The sequence below is a fragment of the Fusarium redolens genome, assembly GCF_020744475.1.
Source record: "Fusarium redolens strain MPI-CAGE-AT-0023 chromosome Unknown BKA55scaffold_1, whole genome shotgun sequence".
Lineage (NCBI taxonomy): Eukaryota > Fungi > Ascomycota > Sordariomycetes > Hypocreales > Nectriaceae > Fusarium > Fusarium redolens.
The window spans coordinates 1155551-1168933 of record NW_025763664.1 but is presented as its reverse complement, the minus strand read 5'-3'; the positions used below and the strand labels follow the sequence as shown (position 1 = coordinate 1168933).

Genomic DNA, 13383 nt, shown 5'->3' with positions numbered 1-13383 from the left:
CATCTATAGGCCCAAACCCATCACAAAAGCGGCAGCAAGACCCACGACAGAAGTCATAACTATCGTATTTACGCCCATGGTGCCCGCAGCGTTGTCCTTGCTGTCTCCAGAAGATGTGGAGTTGGAAGAACTCTCTTCCTCAGTTCCATTGCCATTCTGCTGCTTGATCTTGACGTAGTCCACATCTCCGGTTTTGTTGCTAGGTCCTTTGGCATTCTCCTTGAAGCGGATGTCCGCACAGTTGTACAGGGCATTGCCAGTGTCACCAACAGTGACAACCTGGATACTAGCGATATCTCCGTCCTTGGGCTTGACGTCTGAGGGAAGCTCAAGCTTGTCGATGAAGAGAGTACCTGGGTTGGTAGCGTTGAGGAACTCGGGGGTGAGGGAGATGTTGAAGTTGGTGGAGTTCTCGCCGAGACCAAGGTTGACAAAGATGTAGGTCCACTCGTGGTGAAGATCAAGGGTGAGAGCGCCACCGTCGAGGGGCCAGTCGGTGAGGTTCTTCTTGTTGAAGTCAACACCAGCGCCTTTTTTTGTTAGCAGAGTACGAGATTGCAGGACATGAATTTGTCTTACAAGGTTGCTCCCACTGGTTGTAGCGCTCCTCGTTCGCCTCACTGAGGGTGTCCGCTCGCCAAGGAGGGAAGACGAGACCGAAATGGGCAGAGACAGCCTGAACAGTAGCCAGGCCGAGAAGAGTCTTGAAGGCCAGCATCTTGATTGTTGAGTTGGCAAGTGTGTTACGGTGGAGGAGAGGGTGAGTAACAACAAATGGAAGCACAGCAGGCGCTTCAGCTGTCTTTATATGCACAAAGCAGCACCTCAGTCATTCCAGGGTCCAGCTCATGCAACTGAGCTCTAGCTCTCTACATCTGAAAGCTGCTCTCGACCAAGCAATTATCGACCTAGCGTGAGTCAGTTTCGCAGGGTTGTGGCTGACTTCGCGTGATAGCCACTGCTGTGTCACTGGCAGCTTTACCGTTGAAGAAACCGGTGTCTTTCCCGGACACTCGGGGGTTGGTGTGAATGTTGGGGCTGCAGGTGGCCGGTCGTCAACGGTCTTTGGCCGGAGCATGCTATATAGATGCATCTGCAGTGTAAACGTTGATCAATTCAGTCAACTCATGATGATACTACTATACATCCTCATGAACTCTCTTTTTCTTTTCTCACTATAAGCTTAGAAAGAAGGTTTCTTTAAGCATAAGATCCGGAGTCTGAGCATGATTCTCACTTGCCTGTCATCACATCTTATCCCAATAAGGTCAGACCATGCGGGGGATGGCTGAGAGAGAGCGAGTTTGAGATGATAATAAACTTGCTCAAATGGCCGCACCAACCCCTGTTAGGTAAGGCTGTTGTTTTTCTTTCTCAAGCTTAAACACGGAAAATTAACTCAATTGATGTATTTAACGACTCTTATTGGTGTGAATATTAGCAGTATGAATGATGTTTTGCTGGTCTAGACTTTTGTGAATTTATGTGCTGATGGGTTGTGCTGGTGGGTTGAGATTGAGTGTCGAGGTGGCACAGGGTAAGTTGTTGCATGAGGATGAAGTTCAGTATTACAACAGCGCATTTTGTGAATATGATGTTCATCTAAGAGCGACCAAGAGATACAATGGAGAGGTATCACTCCCCGAAGGTCGTAGTAACTATTTATTGAGACATATCAAGCTGTTGAAATTACTGAGTGCGGGTTTAATTATCCCATGATATTTAGGGATACCTTAAATACATCAACAATGAAGAGCGTAACTCACATCAATAAAGATAATACTACAAGCCAATACACGACGACATCCGTAGATACAATTACACAACATCCATAAGGGTTAAAATTGTTATTTTGTTTCAAATATTTCCCAATGCCTGACTTTTCCTCGCACCAAATCTGGATATGTAAGTCAAGTTTGATAAGTCTGGAATGATGGCGTCAAAAACCATTGGACCCCTAATGTTGAAAGCCAAAAATTTCAATATAGGCTCGCAGTAACAGGATCGACCAAGCCCCCAGTAAAGCACAATCCTCATTTTTAAAGATATACATACATAGTGCGAAATAACTTGGCCCATGAACTTCAATTTCGTGTAAGTGAGATGTCGTATTACGTCACGTGCTCGCGCGCCTCAAGGCGTTCCTGTCGATAAGGATTTTCCAACGATGGTATCCACTTTTCACCGATAAGATCGATGATTCCCTGATGCTTCAAACATTAAACTCGTCTCCCTTCCAAATCATCATCATCTACAATTATCAATCATGGATCCTGGACGTAAAGCTATGATTTCAGGGCGACGGTCCCCTAGCCGACGAGATGTAACATCTCCCAGACATGATCCAACCAACCGAGTCACCAAGTCCACCAAACCAACTGGTTCCAAGATCAACCCCAAGTACTTGACCCAAGACGAGCAATCGCGACAATTTGTTGCCGACGAGGACAAGTTCGTACTGAAGCAGTCCAAGAAGAAGGCGGATATTCGAATTCGAGAAGGCCGCGCGAAGCCTATCGACTACCTGGCATTCAACCTAAGATATATCGATACAGACCGCGATATCTTCGACGACGACGACGCTGATATCGAAATCGATGTTCCCGCACCTGGAGATGTTATTGCCTCGCTTGATGCAGAGCAAATTGCCGAGTTGGAATCTGATATCGCCTCCTATCACGTGCTCGAAACCAATGCGACCAACCGAGAATATTGGAGAGCGCTTCAGACCATCTGTAAAGATAGGAAGGCGAAATTAGATCCGCACGGCCATGAGAGAAGGGTTGTAAGCAGTGTTTCAGACGACATCGACAAGATTCTCGCCCCCAAGACGCACGATCAGCTGGAGGCTCTAGAAAAGCAGATCAAAGCTAAGCTACAATCTAACGAGGATATCGACACGGATTACTGGGAACAGTTGCTGCGAAGCCTTCGAGTGTGGAAAGCTCGTGCCAAGCTGAACCAAATATACGAGACAATCAAGGAGACTCGCCTCAACCAACTCAAGGAGCGCGATCCAACCAAGGTCAAGACATTGGGCCAGTCGACTTCTGCCCCCAAGGTGACATTTGGTTCTCAGCCAGTTGCATCAGCTGCAGATGAAAAGGTGACTCCTGCACCTGTTTCATCCTCGAGACATGCGGGCTCATCAGCCCCACCAGGGACTGAACGCTTTTCTCAGGCCGACAACGTGGACTTTTCACAGGCAACCAAAGCACTGTATGATCGAGAGGTTGCTAGAGGTGTTGACGAGAACGAGGAGATCTTTACCAGCGAAGAGGCCGTTACCACTTCTAAGCCTCAATGGGCAGATAAATACAGACCCCGAAAGCCACACTATTTCAATCGCGTCCAAATGGGTTACGACTGGAACAAGTATAATCAGACTCATTACGACCACGACAATCCACCACCCAAGGTTGTTCAAGGTTACAAGTTCAACATATTCTATCCTGAGCTCATCGACAAGACAAAGGCACCAACCTTCAAGATCATTCGAGAACACGGCCGCAGACGCGGGGAATCGTTTGCTGCTGCTGGTGAGGAGGACACGTGCCTAATACGGTTCATGGCAGGCCCCCCATACGAGGATATTGCGTTCCGCATTGTTGATCGAGAGTGGGATTATAGCGCCAAGAAGGATCGAGGCTTCAAGAGCTCCTTCGACAAGGTACGTTCATCTGGACCTCTCCGCTTCACTTCATGAGGCAGGGCCACTCTGCCTCTGCATTAGCCGCCCTGAGTTCGTATTGCGACGATAGCTTTGGCCATTGGGTGGACTGCACTTTATGCAGCCCAGACCAGTCTATGTTGGTGACAGCCGTTTTGGCCCATGCTTTCAGACGCCATCGCCCCTCCATTACAAGCTCATGAACCCACAAAGCTAACCGTGCATACTAAACAGGGTATCTTGCAGTTGCATTTTCAGTTCAAAAAGGTATGACTTCGAAACCATATCTGTTGGTCCAGCCTGTTCGATCAGACTAACACGTTTCTCCAGATCTACTACCGGAAGTAGTTCCGGGATCGCTACCCACTATCTCTTGCTAGGAGTTGCGTCCGTCCTCGCCTAGTCCGAGCAAACCTAGGTCATCACCTGATGAAAAGGGGAGGGAAACCCGCTTATGCATCCCCCGTTCCGTTGAGTTTGAGTATGGGAAGGACAAAAATGCAAGTTTTCAAGCGGGAGGGCGGGCCAATCCGCCCTGCCTGATAAGGCTTGCATCATGATGGTTGTTAATAGCCTTCGACATGTGTACCCTATCCAGGTCATGTCTATTGATACTCCTGTACTACCTATTTGAGGGTTTCTAATTCGGGATTCAGAGCGGGGATTGGTAGAGAGCTAGAGTGGGCAAAGGTTGGGGCGATGCTGGAGTAGTATCCTGCTACCTACTGGATTTATTTGATCATCGTCCTGATCTTGATCGCCCAGTTCAAGAACCTGCGCAGACCAGGTATGAAATTACATCTTATGTCCCTGAATCTACACCTCTCCAACAGACAGACATTCAGACCAGCAACGATTGCTGCAGCAATGTTTCAATTAATTGTCACAAGCATTGCAATGAGTATGGCATGCAAACTCGGATCATCAGGCCTACTGCATCAGAAGGCTTCTAGAAATCTGTCACTTGCAAGAGTTCACGGACCGGGTCGAACAGACAGTACCAAACCACTCGGGCATCTATACGTTTATGTTTTGAGTGGAATCCACGCGGAGCTTGGGCAATCAGAGATATGACAAGAGGGTTGGTTGCAGCAAACACCAGTCAGAACAGCTGCGTCAAGCCTGATGATGCCTTAAATCCTGACTTCTAGTCGGATACCCGTCGATGAAGCTTCGAAAGATTGTTCTTTGCATGTTCTTTGACGCAGCGGACCGCAGAGTAGTGGTGATTTTATGCTTCAGCAATCTTCTAACGGCTCTCCGGCAGCTTCCATACTGATTCACAACAGCAACATATGGATAACGGGGATTCAAACGGGACGGGCACCGGCTGATGCTTTGATTGGCGGTCTGATTGGTATCCAGATTGGTGTCCCGATTGGTATCGTCTGAAATGCAAGGTGCCGTTTGAGACGCAGACTACCCGCGATAGCCCCGTTGGTGAGAGTACAAGCCAGCTGAGTTACCGTCAAGTGACTTGAGGCCGTTGGTAACATGTACCTTACAGGGTATGATGCTTCTCGGTCCCGATACATACCAGGTTTGCCTGATGAGATTGGGAGGGACGTTTTGATAGAATAGAAGGAAGATTTGGCGATACGCAAAGGGGTAAGCAACACGAGGCTTCCGAACTGGTCCAACGAATATCGGCACATTTCTTGTTAGGAGCTATCGTTCTAAGGTTGCACGTTCTGTTCGGGACCTTGGATCAGGGCCCTTGGACCATCTCATTCTTGATGCAATTACCCACTGCATGTAGCTCACTCTCCTTGCCTGGTTGCTCCGCTCAAGCAAGTACTGAACCTACATACAGTATCTTGAAGCAATTTCAAGGACCAGGGCATGGGAGTGCATGCACCTGTGGCGTATGAGGTGACATATAGTGCCTGTTGAGGCATGGTACTCTTCTGACAGGCAGGGCTCATAGACGTCACTGGAGTCGAAGCAAGAGAAGGCAGAGGAGGCAGAGGCAGAGAGGCCCCAGTGGGAACTCATTTGCGCGTCCAACATCTTCTAGACTCTGCATTTGATGGCCACACACAAAACACAGCCAGAAACACACAAGCACAGGCGCAAATTTACAACACAAATGCATGTCAGTAGGGAGGCTTGCCGTCGGTGATCAGCTACCCCGTGGGGTGGCTTACAGATGGCGTCCTTGTCCGTTTTCCTTGTCTGCCACAGACCACCATGGCTTGTTAGGCGCTTGTTGGTCGGCCCTCGCCCTTTCACTTGGCACACGCCCCCCGAGCGACCTTGACTACGATCTGAGGTCCTTGCCCATAAGCTTCGACGGTTATGAAGGTGGATGGGAGATCTAAAAGCTAAGATTGCTGAATCTGTCAACGGGCATTTGTTTATCAACGGATCGACGTCTAAACGAAGCCGTTGTCTAAAAGCCAGCCCTGCAACTCCACGCCCTACCCCAAACGAGCGGGAGGAGGCACAAGCACCCTTCGCTTCGGCATCAAATATCGCCATCTTTCCTTGCCCCCGTTCTTGTCCTTGTCCCATTGTGTCTATTGTAACGTTCTGCTATCTCCCGACCTCTCCCTCCATTCTTCATCTTGTTCATCAACATCTCCCTTTCACCTCGCTTCCCATTGCTTGGTACCTGAGTGAAGAAATCTCCTTGTTCCGAGAACACCATCAAACCACCCACGAGACTCATTGTACTTCCTTCCAAACAAGCGTCCTTGACTTCAACAGAGGTCGCAATGGATACACCGTTTCCTGGTGACGAGCAAGCTTCTAGCTACACCAATACTATAATGGGTCACGGGCAACAATCACCTTGCGTATCAGAGCTCACCGGTATGGAGTCATACTATGCCCTCTCTTCGGGCCCTCAAGATCAACCATCTCATCTATCATCAACTGGTCCGCTGTCTCTAGGCTCGACCCTGTCACAGCACCAAGAGAACCAACAGCAGACGTCACATCCGACTCATGATGCGACTGTGTATGCTTCCATGACCTCAGGCTTTCAATATCCGCCTCGAAGTCATCACCAAGTCTGGCCTTCACCTCCACCAGGATCTGACGATTATGACAACTACTCTTACCAAAGTTCCCCAAGCAGTGGCAGTGCCCCAATGAGCTGCTACAACCCATCACCTATTTCACCAAGGACGTGGTCTTCTCCAGACTTCCCTCTTCCTCAACCTTCAGACCCTGTTCAACAGAACTCGTTCAAGAATCTCCGCATTGGCACACCGACATCAAACGAAGGGTATCCCGTCAGAGGCCCTCGGGTCCTGACGCCTTTCTCAGGTGGCGGTATGAATCAGGTTTTCGATAATGAGATTGACGGCCTGCCACACAACTACTCCCCAGTGACAATCCCGAGTTCATCAGCTGGAGCACTATCATGCAGCGGCTCCCCGCAAGAACCTCTTCTCGGAACTCCCGTGCACATGGAAGCTCGACATGAATCACCCGCCGGTGTACCAGAGTACCGCGCGAACTCAAAAGTGGTTCAAGAAGGCCAGGAGCTTCAAGCCGCGGCTGCTGGCGGCGCCAAGACAGATGAACCCTACGCCAAGTTACTCTACCGAGCTCTGATGAGCGTTCCAGATCATGCCATGACTCTTCAAGAGATTTATCAGTGGTTCCGTGAGAACACTGATAAAGACATCAAAAAGGACAAGTCAGAGAAGAGACCGGGCAAGAATGCCGAAGGCTGGCAGAATAGCATCCGCCACAACCTGAGTATGAATGAGGTATGTTAAGAAGATAACCCCCAAGCAATGCACTCTCTAGACTTTGCTGTCTCAGATCTTGTTTCCACAACCTCCCTGCTATTACCGGGTATAGCTTGCGGCAGAAGCTGCATATGTACACGGGCCAACGCTTCTTGGGGGCTTGGACGAATCATGCTACAAGAGTTTCGATGAAGGCTGACAGTGGATCTTGATGGTAGGCTTTTGTCAAACGAGAACACAAGCAGGCGTCAGACTCGGCATCGAGAGCAACGGAGCAGGGTTCAGGCTCAACTAAAACTGGTGAAGCTAAAAAGGCGACCGAATGGGTGTTGGAGGATTGGGCCGTCCAAAATGGAGTTGAGAGCACAACAAAATACCGCGGCAAAAACACATCACGTCGAGGAATGGGGCGCAAGTACCATCATCACCCATATGATGACAGATTTTCACAGCGACACAGCCCAATTGCCGCCAAGGGTGGCTCAATTCACAAGGGCGATTTCCTAACGAACGACATGAGAATGCGCGAGCGTCAATACACTCATGAGGCGAGCATGGCACCAAGGTCCCACCATATCAACTTCATCGCACCCCCTCATCCCATGCGCCGGGCGACTACAATGCCGAGCATGTATCAGTCACCACAGCCGCAGCACCGGGGCTACGAGGACCTGATGATGCCACGAGTCGAGAGAATGCCTCAACCAGTCACCAAGCAGGAGTATTCTCCAATGACACCCGACTCAAGTGGGTTTGGCTTCATGCTTCCAGAGCCGAGCCTAATACACGGGCATGCAGTCAGCTCTAGCGCCAGTAACAGCAACGGCACTACCGCGTATACACTGCCTAGTGGCACCCAGGGCATGTACGTTGGGTCATCTCCGTGCGAATATCCGTATGGGATGGTAGACGTCACAGGTGTCTATCAAGGCAGTGGTCACAATAGCCCTACTGGTGCTGGTGCTGGTGCTAGCGCTAGCGGCGGAGTCGACGATCGCCTCATAGGGATCGGCCCTAACGACGCCTACAGCTGGGACGGCCAGGCACTCTGAATATGGAAATATTCCGTCCAAAACACCCCGAGGCGAATGCAAGCCACCAATGTCACTTGTTAGTTTTGTTGGCGGCCGACGAGAGCTACAGTAATTGACGTTATCAACAACGGGCTTACTGGCAGGGGAAAGAAGAGGATAAGAAAACGAGAGAGGCGAAAAAAGAAAACAACGAAAAGAAAACAAAAACAAGAAAGAGAGAAAATTGGTGTTCTTCCAGAGAGATCGACCAGCTTGCTTATCCGCACCTCTGCGCCACCACGGGAACCGCGAAAAAGAGGGGTGAAGAGTATTGAGTGAGTGAGTGAGTGAGTGCGTGATTCTGGAAAAAAGCAAATCAACTTCCATTCTTTTGTCGACTCGACTCGACGCCCTTAGATGGAAGAGGGATGGTGGCAGTTTCAAACAACAGGGCACCACCACCACCACCACCACCACCAACACAACTTTACCTCAATTTACCTTAACTCACCTTACCACATTCAACCTTTAACTTAACTCTACTCTCCAACTTACTAGGCTGAACCCCACACAGACCCTGGAGGTCACGGGCGGATCACCTCCCATCCGAACACATAGACTCGCGGTCATGGGTTGAGCGCGAGACGCCGAGCCTTTGGGGCTGATTACTACGGTATTGTCACTCTTGACTACCATTCTTCATTACCTACCTACCTACCTAACTATCTTGAATGATCAAGAACAAGGTCATGGCATGTTTACATTGAAGCAAGTCATCGTCATGGTAGCTCGACAGCTCATTAGGTAGACTCGCCTTGGCTTGGCATTATCATATCGAAGCGGGGGTTACAGCAGACAAGAAACGCCCGCATCCAAATGCATGGATATGGATGCATGTCCTTGCTGATATCTATCATTTTCCAGCTTCCTGGCACTCGGATGACAAAATCGCATTGTGCTTTTGTCGTCTCATTACTACAACAAGGAGTATTCTTACTGCGACTTTTAGGTCGCATCGGCGCATAAAAAAGGGTACTCAAAATAGAAAGAGACTTGGACTCGGTTTTGATTTCGATTGGGTATTGTTTCCTTTCAGTTTTCCTTTTCTCTCCTGTTCTTTCTGGGTGGCTTTCCGTTTTGATTAGACGATGCGCTCCATCTTTTGCCCCCCGAGGACCGACAAAGATGCATCATTTCCGTTGTGATTTTGGCTGCTTGCTCGGCTGGGCGATCAATGGGGTAGACGAGCGAAACGTCTTCTCCTCAAGCGTGTTAATGTCTTTATTGTTTATTCATTATCATAATTGGCTTGTTATCCCCCCATCTTGTATGTCTCAACCATCCTACTTACAAACGCCTGTTTTTCATGCCGCTTCCGGTATCAATACCAAGAGCATCCCTCACAACCGCCTTTGTTGCTACATGCCAAGCTGAATACCAGACTGGCCCTTGAATTGAATTGTCATTGTAGCCCCTTATTGAGTCTTCTCTTTGTCATTGAAGATGGCTGGGTATGGGTGCCCAACAATAAAAGGAGAAAATCAGATAGATGGAATTTTGAAGAGCGTTGAACGCAGCTCGTACATTAGCATCTGTAGATCTGCAAAAATGACAATACAAAACAATACAACTCTAAACTCAAAAGTTTTGGTGTGATTTCCACTGTAAATGTTGTGAAGACTTGGCCCTTGCGGCTTGTGCCATTCATGTCTACGATCTTGGACGATGAGTCTGGCTGTGTAGTTGTGTTGGCATCTGGCTCGGCAGCTGCAAATCGAATGCAATGCCAGCAGCAGAAGCAGAAGCAGAAGTTGAGCGTAGTCCGATGCTGGTTGCTGTGTCCATCTCCCCGCTCGACCCCTGTTTCTCATTGCCCTGGCTTGGACTCAGCTTTTCGTAGTGGGAGTGGGGAATAAGCAAGGTTCATGAGGCCCCCATTGTCGAGTAGTTCAAGAATATCATTGGTTACCGACAGACTGGTAACGAAGCTGAGCCAACAGGAAATGATCCGGCTGCCCCTCCCTTCTCTCTTCTTTTCTATTCATCCTAGTCCCCTGTCAAGTCGTGTCGTCGACTGTAGTCGTCTTAGTCGGTTCCCTCAATCGCGCTGAGCTGCACTATTCTCATTGTGGAGGTAGGGCCGGGGGCTGTCGGCTACGTTGTGAGGGTTGTCATGATCGCCAGGAGCTTAGACGCCGGTGAGTGAGCGAGCTGCGCGGGGTGTACGTATCCCAAAGAGGGAATAACCAGAGAGTAACGGAGATCGAGAGGGAATAATCTCAATATTAGCCTCATCGCACAGGCGCCTCAGATCTGAGAGTGAGTGGGACAACGAGATATCGAATCTCCACTTCTGGTCTGGAATAAGCATGCATCATGCATCGATCCCCAAGTTCAGTTCACTACGTAGAGACCAACAGAACACAAAACCAGTTGCTTATCGGTGTCTGGGCCGGCAAGCATCATTGTCGAAACCGCCCAGCGCGGGCCGTTGCTCTGCGCTCCCCGCTGCCACTGCCACTGCCATTCCCCTTCACACTCCCTCTTCAATCTTTCAAGTACGGCAAAGAAACACTGTAGAAAACAAGTGCAACGTCTGCCGAGTATTATTAGATCTGGGTTGGGTTGGACTGCGCTTACAGCACATCAACGTTAGCCACACTCTCGACAGTCAAGCACTTAGCACGAAGACGTTGGTTCGGAATCCGCAATAATAGACGACAGAGCGACCCCGAATCTTTCCCTGTCTTGCCAAGCCTCATCTTGTGTCTCACATGATCGCCCGTTTCTTGCTTCAGCTTTTCTTTTTCTCCTCAACATCCTTGTAGTCGTCTTTGAGGATTAGGGTCCCTTTGCCGGGTCCTATCCTTTACCAATACAATCAATTTTCAAGCCAGTTCTTCAGCTGAATTTAATCATGGATGGATGAATGGCTGGTGGTGTGGGGCCTTAGATATCTTAAACCTAAGCAAAGTGTTGTTGAGAGTTTTTGTCGATTGCGGGCTCACATTTCAGGCGCTGAGAACCAACAAGGCCCAAGAATTTGGCCAGTGATGTAAGACCCGATGCAACTTGGCAATACGCAATACTGTGCTGTGCTGTGCTGTACCGTACTGTATATGGTATAGCAAGAATGAGTGGGAAAGTCTCGATGGTATAGGAAGTAGAAAATTCATCGCGAGGCAAGGCTAAAAATTACCCCATTGATGTAATAGACATCAATAACCCGCGGCCTCTCGTCTTTGCTCGGCCTTTGCATTAAGCTTCATCGTAGCGGCCGCTGGCATTGCACCACTCGTCATGTATGGGCGTTTTTGGCACCTTTGATAGCTCAGCTGCCTCAACCATCCAACCAGGAACGGGCCGGGCAGGGTCGTCATCAATGAGAAAGAGCTAATCTTTCTGGTCAAGCCCATACGTCCCCGCCTTCATCAACCAGACCCTTTCGCAGCCCCGACTTGATGCCACGCGTGGCCTCGTATAAAGGCTCGAATAGGCAAAAAGAAAGCAAAACGCCCCTGCGTTTGTTGCGTATGCCGATATGCTTCAACGTTTAAAGAGAGGGCACTAAGTTAGCTTTGTAGCCAACAATGACAATAGGAACATGGCGTTCTGCACCAACTATGGCTGGCGATCAAAGGACTAGCGGGGCTTAGCAGACACGCTCTAGTGTCGTCGTGTCTTCTGCAGCTTGACTAGTAAGGAACTAGAAGAGAAGAAAATACCAACATGGCATTTCCCTGGCCTGGCTTGACTTGGCCTGCCTAGCCTGCCTAACAGACCCCAACCGCTGCAGGTTGAAACAAGGAGATTCCGAGTGGGGGAGGATTAACCTCTAAACTTAGTATGCGTGTGTGCATTTTTGTTGGCTCTGAAGCCTTGCCTATTCATTATTAAGCTTGCTATTGTCAGGCCATGGCATGGTTCGTCCTTGTTGCCAAAAGCGAGATAAGGCCTGTACTGTGCTGTAAGTAGTCATATAATAGAATCGGCTGAGCCTTTTCACACGGTACTCCCAGCAGCTCACAGCGGACTTGAGAGTTCAAGCAGGACCTTTCCAGAGTTCGCATTCTGCTGGCACACAACACCGCATCTCTGTGATGCAATCAGAGAAGAGCAGCCGCGCCCACCCCTGTTCAGACGCCTCAGGATACTTTGTAAGCTCTCAGGTCGGCGGTTGCGAAGGCGTAACCCTAAGCATGAGATGGACATCCGATCCCTCATAATCCTCGGCAACGCATCTTAATCCTCCAAGACGATCATGTTCCAAAAATGAGCAAAGCGTGATCGTTTGCGCCCTGAAAAGCCACCAACGATGCATACCGGTAGTAGCGTGTTAAAGAGATGGTGGTGATCGCATATCTCTGCAGTCCTCATTCGTCCAGAAATCTGATGTCACCAACGTCACACATGCCAGCTACTCCAAATTGAAGTTGTTTGACATGCACTTGTTCAGTTTTAGATGCACTTGCTCCGTCCACGATCTGCTTCCAAATCCTTGCCTTGAGAAGAAGAGAGCCGCGAATCATTGACCATGAATGATACTGAGTTGGCTATTGTGTGAACACAGAGAGGATCAAGAATACAAATGTCGCAGCGGAATCACGGGCAAAATCACTTTAAATGACTGAGATACCGAGATCGTGCTGTGACTTGCCTCATGAGACCCATACCAGTTTGACTGGGGAACCTGGTTCGTCAAGGGCATGATCCTAGCCAGCTAATCGTCGATCTTCGTTCCTGGTGTGCTGTGCCATGCTCCAATTTGGAGAAACCATCCAGTTCGATCGAGTCACATCAATTGGCGGTCGGACGCATTTTCCGCAACCCGGTACCTGGTACGATCCATCAAGCATTTGCAGCCACCTGATCCACTATCGATATTAATTACGATCTGGGGAGATTTGCTTTCCAGATCGCGACAACGATTCGAGCTCAACCAACATCTCACCAACCCATGTGCCCTGACAAGCCCGCGAGCAATGATTTGACCGCA

At 49.3% G+C, this 13383-nt stretch overlaps 3 protein-coding genes across 3 annotated transcripts; 2 read left to right on the top strand and 1 right to left on the bottom strand.

The window, feature by feature from the left end:
• Positions 1–3: 3 nt before the first annotated feature.
• BKA55DRAFT_682440 (uncharacterized protein) lies at positions 4–718 on the bottom strand (the record flags this gene model as incomplete). Its single annotated transcript, XM_046198342.1, has 2 exons — positions 4–530; positions 580–718. The coding sequence occupies 2 exons, from the start codon at positions 716–718 to the stop codon at positions 4–6; spliced, it is 666 nt and encodes a 221-aa protein (XP_046056118.1).
• Positions 719–2148: 1430 nt separating this feature from the next.
• Positions 2149–4021, top strand: BKA55DRAFT_548334 (mid region of cactin-domain-containing protein). The gene has a single exon (XM_046191114.1). It carries the CDS (start codon positions 2267–2269, stop codon positions 3704–3706), a length of 1440 nt encoding a protein of 479 aa, XP_046056117.1. The 5' UTR covers positions 2149–2266; the 3' UTR covers positions 3707–4021.
• A 2366-nt stretch (positions 4022–6387) lies between these two features.
• On the top strand, positions 6388–8426 carry BKA55DRAFT_498492 (uncharacterized protein; the record flags this gene model as incomplete). Its single annotated transcript, XM_046186556.1, has 2 exons — positions 6388–7392; positions 7593–8426. 2 exons carry the CDS (start codon positions 6388–6390, stop codon positions 8424–8426), a joined length of 1839 nt encoding a protein of 612 aa, XP_046056116.1.
• Positions 8427–13383: the final 4957 nt, after the last annotated feature.